At 43.8% G+C, this 18,952-nt stretch overlaps 1 protein-coding gene across 11 annotated transcripts in view; it reads left to right on the forward strand.

Moving 5' to 3' along the window:
• Positions 1-18,952, forward strand: part of KALRN (kalirin RhoGEF kinase) — a 476,294-nt gene that overhangs the window by 415,389 nt on the left and 41,953 nt on the right. For 6 of the 11 annotated variants that reach the window (XM_085066971.1, XM_085066974.1, XM_085066973.1 and 3 more), the window contains 8 exons: positions 3,992-4,275; positions 5,090-5,194; positions 8,570-8,665; positions 10,257-10,387; positions 14,055-14,121; positions 15,413-15,516; positions 17,921-17,990; positions 18,566-18,652. In XM_085066971.1, the coding sequence (XP_084923097.1) occupies positions 3,992-4,275; positions 5,090-5,194; positions 8,570-8,665; positions 10,257-10,387; positions 14,055-14,121; positions 15,413-15,516; positions 17,921-17,990; positions 18,566-18,652 (944 nt within the window). The remainder of the gene's footprint in view (positions 1-3,991; positions 4,276-5,089; positions 5,195-8,569; positions 8,666-10,256; positions 10,388-14,054; positions 14,122-15,412; positions 15,517-17,920; positions 17,991-18,565; positions 18,653-18,952) is intronic. The other 5 variants (XM_085066972.1, XM_085066975.1, XM_085066977.1 and 2 more) reach the window with 3 other exon arrangements.

Genomic DNA, 18,952 nt, shown 5'->3' on the forward strand with positions numbered 1-18,952 from the left:
TGAATGGTTTGGCCAGGAAATCAATCTAGCCACACGAGTCTGCTGACCTCCCTACACCCATTTTGCTTCACCAAATACCTTTTTTTAGATGTGTGTCCTGGGACATTGGTGGGAGGACATCTCCTCAGGGCAGACCCGCTGCAGTGTGGGGACAGCCGCTGCTCTGCTGGTCCTTGTGAGCCGCAGCAGCTGCCTCAATTATCACGCAATGATCTTTTCCAAAAGCTCTCTGGCTTTTCTTAAGCAAACTGTGTTTCCAAAGAGCTCCACTAATGCAGTTTGCAAAGCACATATGTGCTAGTGCTTTGCAAGAAGAGCACGGTAACGTGTCCTCCTCTTCCGCTCGATCCACCTGGTGTCTGGGTCTCAGGCCAGTATCAAATGTCATGATTTATGTGTTTGTAGCCCTGTGTGCTGTGGAAGCAGAGCTCACATGGCTTAGGAGGTTGTCTGCAGGGTCTTTAGTGGCAGATTTCTTTGCGTTTCATGTTTCTTTCTCTCATTTTGTGAGCTCTGCTCTTCCTTAAGCTCCAGTGCTGCCTCTGCAGCCATGTCAATGTGACCTGCTTTATGTGCAAAGGAAATCATTCTCAGCAGGGCTGGAAAATGGCAAATGTGACTTGCTCACAAATGTATCCAAATTTGCCGTTCCTTTGGAAAAGGAAAAAAGATTATGAATATTGTGTGTGGACTCTCAGTGTGGCTGTCAGATAGTGCATGTTTGGTAGCAGTGGGAATTGGGATGATGAGATGGGAGTGCTGTGTAGAAATGTGGGCATAGATAAGTCACCCAACGTTGAAGGACTCTCATGGTGGCTGGAGAGCAGGGAGATTCATGCCAGCCTTTCTCTCCCATGTCCATGCCTATTCCCCAGCCAGCAGAAACTGCCTTACCAGGCAAGACAAGGCCATGTTTCCAGTTTTGGGCTGCATGAGCCGGGCAAAGCCTGAGCTCTGTCCCTGATGTCTCACTGTGCTCAGCCAGGGCAGTTCAGCAAACAGGCAGAAAGAAGGGGACTTCATATCTGACAGGGTTGCATGGCATGACCAACATTTAGCAAGCTCTTGGTAAACAGCCTTTTTCATCACCAAAGGCATGACCTTGAGCAGGAAAATCCAGCTGGCTTTTGTCATGGCTGGTGGCTCTGGAGTCCTGATGTTCAGCCTTCAGAGGATTCCTGGCTCTGGGTGCCAAAATTATTGCAAGCATGCAAGTTCAGTTGTCCAGTCATTCCCAGGAAGGCAGCATGTGGGCAGAAACAGTCCCAGTCCCAAGCTGGCCCACAGCCCACCCTGCCTGCCTGCTGGACTGTTTCTGCCCACGTGCTTTTTTCCTGGGAATGACGTAGGATAACTGACCATCGCTCCCCCAGGACAGCTGAGCAGAGTGTGCCTTGGCATGAGAGGTGCTGTGTGTCTGTCTGTGCCCAGCTCTGGCTGTGCTGCTGGGGAAGGGAGAGGGAGGCAGCCAGGCTGGAGCCTGGCACAGCTGGTAAAACTAGGGGTGTTTCCTGTTTCCTGCTGGGAAGGAGGTCCCTGCCCCTTCACAGACATCAAGATTTCTGGATTTGGCCCTGCCTCGAGCCTGCCAGGCTGAGATAGGATTGCCATCTCAGTAACAAACCCTTGGGGTTGTCTCCAGATTCATTAGCCTCCTTCCCTTACCAGTTGGCAAAGTGCTGTTAACTGGAGGTAGAGGGTTGGACTGCGTTACTCACAAGCTGTAGTGAAAACCTCTGTGTACATCAGCTGAGATGTGGTGAGATCAGCTCATCCTTGGTTCTCCTCAACCTCTCACCGAGCTCAGTCCCTAGCAAAGGCAGCGAGTCCATGATACAGCTACTCCCCCCAAATCATCCTGGGAATGGCAGCCCCACAGAGCAATCACTTCCAGCACTTCTCCTTCTGACTGCAGCCCAGCTCCCTTTACTACAGTAATTCCCAAAGTTAATCCTCCTGCAGCAGCAGGAGGAATATGGGCACCTAAGGGCATCCTCTCAGCAAAGCCCCTTTGCCAGGAGCTCTCAAGCTTCCCCCACCCGTGGGGTTCTCCGTGCTGCCAGGAGTGCGAGGGCACTTGGAAAATCAAACCCACCATCGCGAAACCCTGAATTTTGCTGACGCAAGGAGCACTGATAAACTTGCAGAGCATCACGTGGAGCCTGCGAGGGAGAACTATCCAAAGCCTATTGAGTGGAAGATAAGCTGGCCCCTGACAAACATTATCTTGCACTAGTTGATTTAGCGCTACTTCGTGTACATGAAATAACAGCAGCAGGAGATGGCTAAACCCAGACCTTTTTGAGATAAGACTGCTACTTTGCCCTTACAGAGGAACGCCAGAAAATCCCCTGCAGCTCCACCTGGGATCAGCTCCACCTGGAATCCGTCCTTCCAGTTCCTCTTGCACTCACTCCTGCTATCAAAAAATAGATGATTGAGATTTTCTTCGTGTCTGGGAAATGTACTTTGACTTTCTCTATCTTGTTAAAATAATTTCTGTATGTTCTAAAAACCTAACTTTTGGCCTCAGGTTTGTAATAAATTATTAGTTCTACTTCTGACTGATGCTGTGTATGGTTATAAACCATTCTGACTCTCGTGGTCTGCATTGTGCAAGCTGGTAGACAAGGCAGGATGCAATCTCTGCTCCGTGCAGAGACAGCTACAAGCAGCAGCTCTGCCCAAAGGGGGTGTGAGCTCTGCATGCAGGTAGCAGGAACTGGCCTCTAAAACAAAACTGGTAATGATTCCCTAGGAGAGTAGCTCTCCATCAGCATGTGTACAACCCAGCGTCTCTAATGATATTTATTGCTGAACTGAAAGTATCTGGATGCACCAGTCTATTTTCATGCATTGTAACTTAAGTTTTTGGTTTCTGCAGGGACAGAGAAAAGATTCAGAGATAACAATGTAAAAATATTTAATAAATGTCAGCTGGCTGCTTTCTTATGTACTGCTTAAGATGTTTCTTACAGGAGTGTAACAATGTCTAAATTTTGTAAAAAAATCTTCATCTTAAACTGTGTGGGATTGAACAATTTAGTCTCTGATAGCTCCTGGGGAGGGAGTTGCCTTGCAAAGGTTTCAGAAAGTTGAAAGCAGGGCACTTGTTCCTGAAGGGCAATTGGGAAATCTTTGAGCAACTTGTTTGTTTTGGTTTTAAAGCCTTACTGACATTGGTACATCTTTGGTTTGTTGCCTTTGGGGGGAGTAAGGAAGGTTGCAGGCCTTTCTAAGGTGCCAGTCTGAACATGTGTGTCAGTAACTGAGGTTGGATGCAGTTCAGCAGAACCTCCTGCTTCCACAGAATGAAACTATTATTTTATTTTAAGCCTGTGTTGTATCTCCTTATTGAGAGTTTCCTTTGGTTTGAGAAGTTTGTCATCTTTTGTAATTGGTCATTCCAGTTTCTTAGTTCTAGGGAATGTGTGAACTCTTCTGACAGATTGCTTTCAGAGGAAAATGAGATAATTTTAAGGTGCTTCAAAAGTTAATAAGTAGTCTAACTAAATCATGTCATTGGGGTCTGGAAACAGCTGAGAAGCAATTATGGAATTGGAACCTGACAATGTGTTGGTGGCTGTCAGGTCTCCTGTAGTAATCTGCTTTTAATGCTGATTTTCTTCCTGGCAATTCACAATGAAATTGTGGGAAGAAGCAGAGAAATTTAGCACTTAGCATGAAAATCAGGCTTTCATAAAAAAAACCCTGAATAAAAACCTGCATAAAAAAACTTAGCTGTCTGCGATCTTTCATAAGGACAGATAGTGTGGTAGGAAATGAGAGAGGAGTGTGAGATTGTGGGAAATGCCCATTGCAGGGCATATTCCTGTCTCTGGCATGCAATAAAGTTTGCATAAAGTCCATAGGTCACAAACCTTTCCCCAAGGCAGTCTGTATTCTCATGCTTCACCTGCTGAGTGCCTGACGTGCCGCGGGGAGCACAGGGGTGCTGGAATGAGCTCTCACCTGCGCCGTTTTCTTGCAGAGGCATATTCGGTCTCTTCCAATGACAACGGCGGCAAGTCTGACTCAGTGGCCAACTTACAGCCTCAGCCATCCCTCAACTCCATCCAGAGCTCTCCGGGCCCCAAGCGCTCCACCAACACCCTGAAGAAATGGTTGACCAGTCCGGTGCGCCGCCTGAACAGCGGGAAGACCGAGAGCCACATCAAGAAACAAAAGAAGGTGCGAGATGGCAGGAAGAGCTTTGACCTCGGCTCACCAAAGACTGGAGATGAAACCACTCCTCAGGGAGACAGTGCAGATGAGGTGTGTGCTGGTGTTTGTTGGCGTTCGTTGCGGGAAAGACCGTGCATCTGGGATAGTCTCCTCCCTGGGGTGTGAGTCATGCCTGAGTAAAAGCAGTTCCCTTAGGGTCTGGAGGGAACAGCGAATCATACATAAAATTGCATTGTTTAAAGCTGTATTGAAAACAGCTTTGTCATCCAAAGAGCAATGGAATATAAAGGGAACAGCATTTCAGAGTTTGCATGTATGATTGTCCTGTGACTAGGTTTTTTTAATAGCCTATTAGGAAGCTGCCAAGGATAGAAAGAAAGTTATTCGTGAGCAGCTGTTATCACTTTTTGCTGAGGTTCATATCACCTTTATGCTACTGTGGCAGTATAAATGCTTAATGAAAGAAAATACTCAGAGAAATAGCCATGTTTCTGTTAAATCTGCTGTGTAGTTGTACATAGAATTTTTCTACAGGCATGTTCTCCACCAGAATGGCGCTTTTCTGATAAAGTGAATGAGGAATTAAAAGTAGAAAATGCAGAAGATACTAACTGAACATAAATAGGGGAATACATTTTAAAAACTGTACATTGAACAGTTCTTATTTAAATGAAAAGACTACTATTCTGTCAGCACACAGACAGATGTAGCTGTCTTAGCTGCATGAATGACTTATAAACTGTATTTCTGTAAGCCTTAGAATGCACCAGGATTAACCAGCAAAACCTTATGTCTTTACTGCTTCTCTTCCACTACCTGCAATTCCCTCCATGCAACACAATATTGAGCTGAAAAGGTGAAAGAAACCTGTCCCTGCTTCTAATTATATTTCACTTTTCTTCAGAAGAGCAAGAAGGGTTGGGGAGAAGATGAACCAGATGAAGAGTCTCACACACCTCTTCCTCCTCCTATGAAAATTTTTGACAATGATCCAACCCAAGATGACATGGTAAGGCCTCCCCTACTATATAATTTTTCTGTTTGTGCATTTCTCACATAGCAATATCACAGTGGTTTCATAGTGGTCTTCTAGTATCCAGGGCCTAGACTTGTGATTATAAGAGTCTCCTATGTGCAAATCATTATCTAATACTTCTCTCCAACTGGATTTACAGACAGTGCTGGATAAGCAATTTAGCCATGGCATCCCATGTCATGACAGCTCACTGTTGTGCCCATGTTGTGTGTGGTCAGAAACTCCCTTCAGATCGATAATGCATGTTTTCTACATCTGTCTGTAAAGTGCTGTTGGTGTCTGGCTGTAGCAGCAGAAATGGTGTCTGGTGGCACCATGCTGGTGGTGGTAGTTCTCTGACATTGTCAGAATTTGCTGTGGTAGTTGGCCCTGTGGCTTGCAGAGTCCTCTGTTGCTCTGCTGGATTTGGGGTGAAAACCTGTGAACGTGGCTGTGACAGGGGTTTGCATTCACAGCCAGTCCTGTCTGCACATGTGCCCCCCACCCTTTCCTGGTGCTGTCGTCTGCCTTGTACAAAACCATCCTCCTGTTTTGCAGTTTCCTGCTTTCCTGCTGGCATCTGTTTTTAGCACTGCCACTTCTGTACCGCTGTCCTCTGATTGTAATTGCTGCAGGCAAAGAGGCAAGGATAGGGGAGATTAATAAATTGTCAGGAAAGAAAAACCAAAACAACCCAGAATGTTCTTGGGGAAGGTTCAGGCAGAAGTTTGGAAATACAGAGAGAGGAGGATGTAAATATTTCTGGGACTCAAGGAGCAGAGTGATGGAGTAAAGGATTTGGGGGCTTGCTGCTAATCTGTCAGGAAATGTTATGACATTGTGGTGGCAGCAGGAGCAGAAGGAAGCAGCTGGAGCTGTGGACTCCTGCCCTTGCAGTGCTGTGTGTGCTGCTGCCTGTCTGGCGAGGGGCAGAGGCGAAAGGTCGGCGGAGCAGAGCTCTGGTGGATCCATGCCCAGCACAATAGCAATTGCTCCTGGCTTGTTCCCCATGGCATTCAGCTAAATGTTTGGGGCTTAGCTTGCTTTTTGGTTTGGGGGAGATGGTTTTATTTTGGTTGGTTTTTTAAAAAAAAACCCACCTAAACTGCTGCAGCTCGGGTCACTATTTTTGGTGTCCAACACCCCATGTGATTTCAGTATTTCTTAAATACATTTCTGACAGCATAAATGTTGTGGAACTAAGCTGTTTTCTGCTTCAGATGTCTGGGTTTTACAGAGTGTTTTGGCATCCTGTTTCTTCACCCGCTCCTAAAACAAGAAGATTAAATAGAAAGATGCATCTGAAACCCATTTTTTCCCTTTTTCTTGCCTTCCTCAACCTTTTGTAATGGGGTTAAAAAACTGAAGCTCATAGGGTCTTGGATTTCCTGGCACAGGAGCACCATATTAGCAATGTTTAAGCCATGCTGGAGCTGAAAGCTCTTTAATGGTGTTAATTTGGGGACAGTGTGCTACTCAAGTCCTACCTCTGTGCTTACAGGCAGGGGCTTAGGCTGGACCAGCAGCAGCAGTGTGGGGCAGTAGCTGTGGTAGGTAGGTAAGAGATGTCTGGGAGGTGACACTTTTCTTTGAGTCCAGTCATGCCTCACTGCTCCTGGAAGCTTTTCCATAAAGAAAATTGCTAGATCTCTTCATATTAGAAATTCATAATTTGCTTCCTGGGAAACAAAAATACCATATTTCAATTCACCCCACTCAAACCAGACTCTTGTCGATCACAGAAGTTTTATTTAACCCTGGAAGTCTTGTAGGCAGCAAATGTTTTCATGCTTCCTTCAAAATCCTGCAGTTATTTACTTTTCAGAGATATTGAGCAATTTCAGTTAAAATAAGTGGGAGCAACAGCTGTTTAGTGCTTCCAAAAATTGGACTCCTCCTGCTAGAATGGTTATGTTTGGCAGTTATCATTGATATATTTGTCCAGTATCTCCTCAAAGTCCTTATTTTCAGTCTTTTTTTTTTTTCCCTAGACAAGTCTGTCTGCATTGCAGGTGAAACAGGCAGGCTGAGCTTTTACATTAGTATGAGATTCCTGCATTACCAGCCTAATTCCTCAATTACCAGCCTGATTACCTGTAGCTTTTGTTGTTGTTGTAATTAAAACTGTTGATTAGATGTATTATTTGTGAAAGACAAGCTGATGAGTAGCAGTGTGTTCATGTTTCTGTTCTGTCACAAGATCCTGGTTAGGATTAATCTCCTTTGCTTTTTTTTTTTTCTTCTCCTGGGGCTGTGTCACTCACCAGAAGCAACTTCCCCAAAGGGCTGCTGAAAGAGGTGGCCAGCTGCCTAATTCCTGCCATCACATTTCCACATCTCCCTCCCCAGCACTATTTAATCTCAGATGGCATGTTCACTGGCACCTGCAAAGTGACTTCACTGAAACAGCTGCCCTCCCCAAGACTTTCATTAAGCAGCTGAGAGATGAATAAACCTTTTCATAATTAATAAAAGTTTAGTCATGCTTTAGTGTGTATCAGCCTGACAACAAAAGGAGGTTGTCCAAGGGCTTGTAGTTTTAGTCAGTGCTTGTATTGCCTTCAGAAGAAATGTATATATAGGTGAGCTAATAAATCCCAGTTCCCACAGCTATCAAGTGGGTTTGGGTGTTGAGAGTGAGGTTTCTTAGGATAACAATCAAGGGGTGATATGGTCTTGTAGAACAAAATCCCTAAACTAAAACTGAGCTTTTCTGCCCTCCTGTGCCAGGTACCCAGGAGAAAGGAGACATGTAGGGGTGTTTTGTCTCCACTGGTGGCAGAGAGGGGACAGAAGAGTTACACATTTTAAATGACTGAAGTTGCACGAGTGGGAGGTGTCATCTACGTCCTTTAGGAGTTGCAATGGATCTGTGGGGAAAGGATAGGGAATGATTTGTTCCCCCTGCCTCCCTCCCCTATTGCCTGTAACTCCATGTGTACCTTATGCTTAACTGCCATTTATTAAATATGCATGTATGGGGGAGAGATCTGCAGGTCTACTGTAGATCTGCAGTAAGAAAATCAATTTTCTGGAGCCTAAGAAAGACCGTAGATGGCCCTAGAAGGAGGAACCAACTTTCAGAGTATTTTAACCTGTTTGTAAATGAACTTCAGTTCTTTGGTGCTATTCCCTGGTTCCAGCCTTGGAAGTGCTGCAGGGAGATGTGCAGCCAGAAGTGGAGGACAATTCCATGCTTGTCTGACATGGCAGCACTCGCTCTCCTGAGCTGCATGTGGCCCTCTAACCCTCCCACTCCCCTTCCACATTCCTTCTTCTGTCTCAGAAGCTTCTTCACTGACCACCTGGTTTCCTACTCCCTTCTCATCCTGCTAACTTGCTTTTCCTTTGCCACCTGGTGTCTTGCAGTCCTCTTCTTTGCTAGCTGCTCGACAGAGCTCCTCTGATGTCCCAACTGCTGCGGATCTTGTCAGTGCAATAGAACAGTTGGTCAAAACTAAGCTGGTAAGTTTAGTGTTGTGAAAACTGTGTATACAACAGGCCTGAGATGACTCTAAGGAAGGGTTTTAAAGACTACCTCCTGTTCTGGTTTCCTTGCTTTCTACCTTCATCTGCTCTGCTTTTATTAACCCTGTGTGCTCTGCTTCTCAGTAGTGCCCAATATTTTGCTCCCCTGTGAGAGGAAGCCTACACCTCACATAGGCTCTGCATAGTCAAAAGTCACTTCTGGAGTGGGCTTTGCAGAGCATGAGCTACTGTACTGTACACTTTCTGGGGTCTTGTTGGTATTCAAATATTTAACACAGTGGGATGTTTTGTTTGTTTTGTTTTAAAGCTTGTTCTGAGGCACAGGAGTTTTACTACCCAGCACAAATTTGTTTGGTGCTCTGGTTTTGATGAAAAGACCCTCTAAAGAGTAGAACTGCTTGAAGTACCACAGCTGTGCTTTAATTTTACAAAGATTCATGTGTCACTTTTAATCTGCCTTGTCAACTCTTTCTTACGGGGAATGGAATAAGCAGTAAAAATGCTCTGGGATTAATTTGTTCAAAAATTTCATATCATGCACTCTCACTGTCTGATCCCATGTCTGCTGGACAAGGAGTAAATCCTGTTTCATATCTTGGCTTCTTTTAAGTTTTCCCTGAGCAGCTCAGAATGTTTATATCAAAGCTAAACCTTTTTTTACATGTCCCAGGACCTATAAAATTAGCTAAATGCTTTCTCTGAACAAGTTTAACATAATTAACAAGCAGGGACATGATGAGCCTACAAAGGTTCATTTCCTTACATCTACTGCAGCAATGACAAGAGTAAAAAAGTAAGAAAAAAACCCCACAGTGATCATTAAATTACTGCAACTCTGAACAAGCACCTTTGTGTAGTGAATCATTTCAGAGGGTTTTGGTATTTTTTCAGTTTGAGATGTTGGTACATGAAGAGAGTCACCATTCATGGGGTGCTTGATAAGGAGTGAATGGTAACAGAGCTCTGTGTGGCATGGGAAACCAAGAAGGCTATTCCCAGAAAATTCACTTGAAATAGTTTTATTCCATTGAGGGACTAACACACTGAAAAATATTTCCTTAATCCAGTTAGACTTTTTTTTATGGTTTTTATTTTCTCTCTGCTGCATGCAGTCTATTAGACTATTAAAATTACTTTCCAGGGATTTTGGGAAAACTTTAATTATTGAGAAATGTTGCTGTGTGTCCATCTATTTATTTTTGTATTTTATTTTACTACACAAGTCCCCCATTCAGCTTGTGGCAGTGGAATTTTAACCACGTGTAGCTTAACAGTGGTCCTGATTGAGACATCAGGATATTTCCAGGTTGATTTGAAATAATTTGGAAGAGTTTTCTTTTCTCAGATCTACTGGAACATCTTTCTCCACCTTATAACAAGAGGATGACAACTGTACTTCAAGGCTTTTTTTTGTGGGGTTCTACATCAACCTAAAACTACTTTGGTTGTGTTTCACCAAGTCCTGCGGGAAAGTATTTCTGAATACTCTGTAGTGTTGGCTGTCTTGAATACTGATGCTGGAGTTCAAGGAAAATGTTTATTCTATTGTTCTTTGGGGTTTTTCTAGACCCTTGAAGGAGGATCTTACCGAGGAGGCTTAAAAGATGCCACTGGCTGCTTAAATGAAGGAATGACACCTTCAACTCCCCCACGAAACCTTGAAGAGGAACAAAAAGCCAAAGCAATGAGAGGGAGGATGTAAGTTGTATTACTGGTTCTTTCCAAAACGTGCACCCAAGGAGGACACACAGCAGCACTGCAGGAATATTTTGCAGTCAGTGAATGAGCATTGAACTGACACTAAAACTGTTCTGCTTGATTCTGTCTTTCTTAACATGTTAGAACACTTCATAAAAGTACTTACACACACAGGAAGTTCATCATCACTCTAAAATGTACAGCTTGTACACCAGATAGCAAATTATCTATTGCTGTAAAAGCCCCTGAAGGGCTTAACAGGTATTACCAAGATGTTTGTATTGATAATTACTGCATTGCCAGAAACCAGCTCTCAGAGGGGGGATATGTGGTTGACCTTGTAAGCTACCTTTGAGAAAAAGAACAGAGAACCCGACTAGGATTTTTTGAAAGAGACAGTAATTTTTGCCTTCATTATTAGCAAGGAAAGGGACAGGATTCAGATGTATCTGTGGTGGCAACATGCCACTGAAGAGAAGGTTCCTTTTGGGAAACCCTCATGTTCATGGTAACGGGAGAAAAAAGAAGTGGTGCTGGCTCATGAAAGTTGATTTTTTTTTTAGTTAGCTGTACACTCCTTAAATGCATCAAAAAGAATGCTTATTCCTTCAAAGCCTGTAATGATTAAAGCATTTCTTAAATGCATGTTCAGCTGAAGAACACAGAGAATTGGAGAAACTGAATCAAGAATTATATGAAAAAAGCTGGGGTCGCTGTTTTCTTTCTATCACCTTGTACACTAACAACAGTAACTGCAACGATCTAATCCAGTGGTAGATTGAGGGGAAAAGTACCATTCCATACAGCTCTCATAGGAGTGTGGTAAGGTGAGAGGTGGAAGAAGAGCAGCCCATTTAGGAGGGGTGCCAAGTCAGGGGAGAACAAGAGGTGGTTAAAAGTAGAAGATGATGTAGGAGCAGTGTCACAGGTCTGTGACAGCCATTGTTTGCTCCTGCAGTTTGTTGTAGGAAGCCAGAGAAGGGATACAGTGAGGGACTGGAGCAACTCCCAGCAGCAGACAAGGACATGGCACTCCTGGATGTGTTTCTGAATGGGAGAAGTTTTCTACCAGGCACCTGTCAGCCTTCCCACAGGGAACATCTCTGCCCACGACAGTCTCCTAAAAGCTCCTCAATATTGCAGGATCTGGAGTTCCTCTGGTAGCAATTCATTAATTGGGTGACTGGCAGCTAACTGCAGACTGCAGATTTAGTGCAGAGGCTTCTGCCACTGTAAGCACAGCTACAGGAACGCTTCTGGCAGGGGAACTGGCAGCCTATTACGTGCAATTAGTAGCTGCCAGAATTCCTAAACACCAGTATGTTTAGGAGCACCTGCTAGTGGCTTTCAGCACAAGACATCTGTCTCCCCTCCAGCTCCTCTGTGTCTGTGTTCTGTGTCTCTGCAGCTTGCTGGGTTTAATTCCATAGTCATGTGAGGCAGCTGATCTCCCAGTTCAAGTCGTGACCCTCCAATCCCCACAAAACAGCAGCTGAGCCCTTGCACAGGCATGGGCAGCAGTGCCCTGTGTCCCTGGCAGTGCATGCATGCCAGCACTTAGCCCTGGTGTTAGGAAACTCCTTATTCTATTCCATTCCATTCCATTCCATTCCATTCCATTCCATTCCATTCCATTCCAATGATTGCTGCATTTCTATGAGCTGTAAGACAATAGTCTGATTGAGTGTCATCGTTCAGTGTAGGTCTAATACAGAGTCACCAAGATATCCAGATATTCAGCCTCAGTCAGGAGTGAGGAGGCTCATGTACTTGTTCCAGTTCATGCCAGTTTGAATACAGCTGTGTAGTCCATACCTGCTGGTCACCAGGGCACTTTCCAAGCAGCTCCCTGCCTTGATCCCTGTAATCAGAAGAGGAGATGAGTGAACTTGAATTTTTGGCTACATGCATCTTAGAAACCTTATATTTGGGAGTACCTCTAAGGTACTGCATCAGGTAGGCTTCAGAGAATGAGTAGAGATGGTCAAGGTAGATTTTCCTGCTTGGTAGGAAGAGGGTAGCTGAGGGAATAGTGGCACTGAGTTTAAGGTAAGCAGTGGAGGTGCAGACCCTGGATCCTAGCAGAGGTGTAAATTGGTAGGTGTTGTCTGTTCACCAGAAGCATGGTTGCTGCACTGATTTTTAATAAACACCCACCTGCCTGCATGTCCTGCAGCTTTATGCACTACAAGTACCTGCTGCTTCATTTTTAGAGAAGAACTTGGCCGGGTGAATCCTCACAGTAACCTCGTAGGTGGGAGAGGTTCTCCCCATTCCCTCTGCATCTCTCTGTGCTTGTGGGGAGCAAAGCAAACAGAGGTGGTGGCAGCTGGAAGGTCCCCTCCCACCCCTTTTCCCAGGCAGAGGGGACTGTGGAGCCTTTCCCAAGGGCACGGTGGGTCAGGCAGCCCCAGGGCTGTGCAGCACACGCCTGCTCAGGCCACACTGCTGGGAAAGAGCAGCCTCTTGCCTTTTGCCCCACACGTGTTTGCTGCCGGGCACAACTTGGCAGAGCTCTCCAGAGAGCACAAGCGTCTGGTGTGGCTGCTGCCAGCTCTGCCCGCTGCCAAGGGGGCTGGATTTCAGTCTCAAACCAACAAGGAGCTGTTTGACCTTTTTCTGCCACACGGCCAAAGTATCGCCTCCGCTTTGTCTGAGCAAGGGACATGTTTGGAGCACAGCAGGAGCAGGATTTATTTTCTCAGTAGCCTCTCATAACTAAGTCTCTCCTTGCAATGCCATTCTGGTTGGTTTTTTTCCCACCAGGTATTTTAAACCGGGTTGTTATCTCAGCACTGTTTGCCCTCAGCCCTCAAGTGGGTCAGTCTGGTGGTTGATGTGGACAGAGCAATATCAGACATGAAAGCACTCCTCTATCTTGTTAGCCTTGATAATGCTGTAGCAAACTTGAGTACAGATGGAGGTTATTTGTCATGTGCCAAATCTGTGCATTGGTGTAATTGAGAGACAAAGTGTCTGCAGCAAGCTGTAACGTTTTGAAATTGTCCTCGAAAGAACAGTATGTGATTAGTCAGTTTAACTTACCAAAGAGGGGCTTTTTTTAGCTTGCTGTTGTTTTTATGCATCAGGCCTTCATTAGATGACTCCCCTACCCGGGGTTATTAGCTCTAAAATCAGAGCTAAAACATTCAACACCCACACACAGACTACCCACTCGGAAAGATTAGCTCTTAGTTATGACGGGAGAGGGGGAATTTGTTTTCCAAGTGTTTGAAACTTCCAAATTGAAACTTAACTGATGAATCTTGGGCAAAGCCAGATGGACAGGAGCAATAAACCCTCTCCTACTTGCTGCAAAATGGGTCAGAGCATGTCTCCATCATTCTCAGGGGGCTACACAGGGGATGGGGAGAGGAGATCAGGGAGGGGTACTTCAAAGTACAGGCAGCTGTTTGTGCTGCTGCTCTTGCACCATCTGGGATGTGGGGGGAAGAGGGATAGCAGGAAAGAGTGGTTAAGAGATTTGAAACTACTCTGACCCGAAATGTGATGTCTTTTACATTCCACTGAGCTCTGAGTGAAGGGTGAATTGTGTTACGTGATCTGGATGATGATGGGGTGTTGTGGTGAGGTCGTATGTGGTAAGGGAGCAAATGGTAACGTCAAGGAATATGGTCAAATATTTGTGTGTTCTGTTTTAATTTAGGTTTGTCTTAAATGAGTTGGTGCAGACTGAAAAAGACTACGTCAAAGACTTGGGAACTGTTGTGGAGGTGAGCTGAAGCAAACCCTGCTATGCAAAATGTTTTCCCACTAAAAAGCACCATGCTGACAAGTGACAACAATCAAAAATATAGCATGAGAAACAAAGTGCTTAATTTTGCAGTCTGCTTCCATGGTCCCCTTCTCATGTTGACAGAAACAAGAAGAAATGCCTTTGGAAACTATTTTTGTTTCCATCTAGCAAATGTTGTATTTTAGGTTCAACTCCAGTGTGCAGAGGTTTTTCTTGGCTACTCTACTTGTGACAAACTCTTTTTGCTATAATGCATCCTTGGAGACATTGGTGGAGAATACGTTATTCTCCTACCACTTATTTCTTGCTTTTCTTCACATCATATTGGGAAATGGTAGCACATACATTACTTGAGTTTGCACCTGGACTTATGTCCTGTGTCTGAGTACCTTTCCAGAAGCTGGGGCTGCATTGAGGTCAATGTGTGGCCCGTGGATTATTCTTTTGCAAAAAAGCCTCAGATAAAAGAAAGTTTGGGGATTTTTTACATTGAAAAACCAACCTTTTTGCATTGAAAAACAGTCTTTTTTTTTTTTTTTTTTAAGCTTCAACTTGTAAAGATCATGCTGATCCCTAGGGATACCTGTCAGATCCAACCCAGTGCAGGGTTCAGTTTTTTTCCCAACAAGAACTCAGAACTGGAGGCATGTGATTCACTAGTGGCATTCACAAGTCCAGGGAGAATTACCAGTCTATCTAACAGTGATTTTCAACGGCTTCCAAACTGGAAAGACCTTTGTGTTATGTTCTGTTTACATCATGCACCACTGGCAAGCCTGACAGGGCTGTCGTGCTCCAAAGGCTTACAAAGAAACTCTCAGGAGGTGTGAGAAATCCTGTTCTTGTGACTCTTTAAACTTACTGCTTGGCTTTGTGCTCCCACAAGATACTTCCATCCCACATGGTGATGAATGGAAGAACTCTGTACAGAGTCTGATTTCTTCCTCTTACCAGAGAAGCCAAGAGCTTGATAAACTACTTTGTTTAACTTTTGTCTTACAATTGCACTTGTCACTTCAATTGCATCTAATAATGGTTTGTGTAAGTATTGCTGATATTCTAAACAAATCATTTAACATTTTATTTTAAGCAAACTGTGTAATTTAAAGTATCTACTTGCATTTCTGGTTTTAAATTGTACAAAAGATATTTTAAGCATTTTCAATGTAAAATATCTTGGCATTAAACATTTGCTTCTTTAAAAAAAATGTAATTGTGCTTCCCCTTCAAATGAATCCTTTGCTGATTACTGATCCTTAATCCTAAAGGGCTTCATGAAGAGGATGGAAGAGAAAGGAGTTTCTGAAGATATGAAAGGGAAAGACAAGATAGTATTTGGCAATATTCACCAGATCTATGACTGGCACAAAGAGTAAGTTTTTGGTTTAGTTCCTCTTTCAGCACCTTCCTAGCCTCTTGTTCATAGAGGATTGGTTTATATGGTGTCTGTATGTCTAAACTGCTTTTAATTGAACATCAGGTCATTCAGGGCTGAACTTCCAAAGGACTTTGGCTCTCTTTTGGTTGTCTCTGTTGGCTTGTAAGTGCTGCTTAATGGCATCACAAATCATGGCTACCTTGAATCCTGAGAAGATGTTCTGATTTATGTGCTTTTAGCCACAGTTTCATGATACACTGTGTCCTGACACAGGGCTTCATCTACCCAGCTAGAACCAGCATGACTGCATGATTTTTTACATTAAATCATTTTCCCAGTGAAAAAAAAGAACTTTGTCATGTGATAGCTTTGCACTGCCTGGCTTCCTGGGAGGGTGTTTTTCATGCTGTCTCTGATCACAGGTACAGCTTTATGCTGGCTCCAGCACAGTGCCAGCAGTGCTGGTCAGTGTGACAGGAAAGCTGCCCACAGGAGTCTGCCCTGTGTCAGTTCTGTGCTGCTGATGGCTCTGCCACAGCAAAGGGCTTCACTGGGAGGGATCACTGTGGTCCATCCACAGTTCCTGAGCTGCTGCTTATAAGCATTTGCAGCATCACTCAGAGAGTTGCTGCTTGTGGGGTATTTGCTGGATCCCCAGAAAAGCTACTGGGGCTGCCATAATTGTGTTTCTTGGGTCACAGCTGTAGGCTCAGTGCATCCTGCTGGTGGCCAGTGGCAATCTGAAAAATTATGGTTTCCTTCCTTTCTTGTGGTTCTCAGCAGCATGAACATCTTCACATGCAGCTGATTGGATCATGAAGGCTGACCATACCAGTGGTATTTGGCTAGAAGGGTGATAAAACACAAATTCCTTTAAGGCCCTTTTCACCTGAAAGCCCTGAAATGCTTTGGCCTAGTTGATGCTTTTGGCTCTGAGTTAGGAGCTCCATTCCTTGAAAATCTTACTCACAGAAGTACATTTTGAAAAGCTGCTGGAAACACAAGTCCTGGGCCATTTCCCATGTAACTTTATGAACAACGTCTTGCTTATGGACAATATGGTCATCATTTCAAGTCTGCCCCTCAGAAATACTCCACAGTTCCAGCTGACTAAAATTTGAGCATGCATGTGCAGACTGGAGGAAGAGGCATTGGTCTGGATCTTCCTTCAGCTCTGGATATTTCCCTCACCCAAGAAACACAGTATCCTTGCCATCGTGTGTCTCATAGGTGCTTGTCTCATGGCCTGGGCCTGTCCTTATGTTCTGACAGATGATCTTGTGAGCACAAACTAAAAAATGTCAGAAAAAGCTTCATCATGGATTAAGTTGATACCAAGAATGGAGTGATTTTTTACCAGTGCCATTCCTTGATTAAGTGTGAGGATGGGAATTTTCTGTAACACATAGGGAAGGATTCCCTATTTTTAGTTCCATGTATCTGGGTCAAGAAGTCTATTTAAATGCAGATGAATGTAGCATTTATGGAGGATTGAGTTATAAAAGCAGCTGTGTCTAAGGGTAGCAATGGGGATTTTTATTTGGGACATCTATCCAATTTACATCATTTTTTGAGGTTCTGGGATTTCTTGGGACCAGACCATTGCAAGCATGTCCTCTCACCAAATCTAGCTACTGTAGGCATTTGAAACTTAAATCCAGAAGTGAAAAAGGGGAATATCATGGACAGGGAGATTGTTGGGATTTGCCTACCAGAGAGAAAAATCTAACAGTATTTCTGAAGTTTTTAGGTCGGTTTTAGGCATCCCAGTATATTCTAGATAAGGGCATTTGAGCTACAATGAATGACCTCCCCAAAACTGCATGTCAGGATAGAGATGATGTTTATGAATTATTATGACTATTATGAATTACATGTTATTATTTATTACGAAATTAAAAACAGTAACAAACAAAACATACCGTAACTCCACCAGCAAAATATGTTGATTTGTTTATTCAGGTGGAAACATATTCATCTCTTTCACGCTGACCAGTTCTCCAAATGTGCTCATGCAGCTGAGAACTCCTGGTAAAGCTGGAGTTTTCATAAGCTGAGTTTCCACAAGCATTTTGGTATATGGAAGAGTTTTACTTCAGGAGTTCTCAGTGAAGGAAAGCAACTCTCGCAATTAGATAGTGATCAGCACTTTTTGAAAATTGCAACCACTGTCTCAGTAAAGAAGAGCACACAGCTTGCAAGACAAGACCTCCCCATTTCACAGCTCTCTTCAATGCAATGGAAATTCTACCATTAAGGCCTGAAGCCAAGCTTACCTTTAAATTTGTTATTGGATACTGTAGCTAAAATGCCACTGATATATCTGAAGGATAACTAGTTTGTTGCTGAGGTGACCAAAGGAAGCATTCTGAAGTGTTGATGATGTCCTTTCTTTCAGCTTTTTCCTGGCTGAACTGGAAAAATGTCTTCAAGAACCTGACCGTTTAGCACAGCTCTTCATTAAGCATGTAAGTTTTATTTTTTGTACTGGATCTAGTACAATTGCCATTTAGGGTGTGATAGCTCCTTTTCAAAAACACCTGTTCATGTCAACTCCATACTTTTACATGTCTAAACTGAATTTAAACATTAAGTATCCCCATAGTTATACATTTTCAGTGGACAGCTGGATTGCACTAAAGCATTAATCACTGTCTTCTTGCAGACAGTTTATTTGCAGGGCAAAACTGAACTGGCTAAGGACATCTGCCAAAATACAATTATGGCTGGTACTTGCCAACTGCCACAATTTACATGTTCATGTGGTATTAGCCAGGGTGTAACTCTAGAGGAAGTTTCAGACCTGTCAGTGTGGATATAACATCTCTCACTGGCCACAGCCCAGAAAGCTCCCCTTGCATAAGTGTACAAGTGGAAAACAAAACCAGTTACCAATTTTCTTTCCTGCTTCAGCAAACTAAGTCTCTGATTAAACCAAAAATAAGGAAGACCAAGCAGAACATCATAGCAACTTTCTGCCACCTTTTAATAACAGCAGGGTGGCCAATATCTCACATTGCTGCCTTGCCTCTTGCCTTCACAGGAGCGGCGATTGCACATGTATGTGGTGTATTGCCAAAACAAGCCGCGGTCTGAGTATATCGTAGCTGAGTATGAAACCTACTTTGAGGTAAGCATGGCACATTATACATTATTACTGCTTACAACTGTGAGCCCAGGTCAAGGAGACTGTTCTGTAACCTATGGGGTTTGCCTAAAACAAACTTGAAGATTTTGACACTGCACATGCTGCTGAGGTCTCTGCCGTAGGGAGAAAGTGTTATTATTTAGTTGCTTTCAAATTCTCATATTGTTCATTTCTAATAAATATTTAATTTTTACTAACTGTGTGTGGCCCTTAGAGTACCACAAATGCACTTATTTCTAACACAATAAAATAAGTCTACAAACAACAGAGGAGGTAAAAGCT

The sequence above is a fragment of the Lichenostomus cassidix genome, chromosome 7 (genome assembly GCF_008360975.1).
Source record: "Lichenostomus cassidix isolate B80296 chromosome 7, HeHo_3.0, whole genome shotgun sequence".
Lineage (NCBI taxonomy): Eukaryota > Metazoa > Chordata > Aves > Passeriformes > Meliphagidae > Lichenostomus > Lichenostomus cassidix.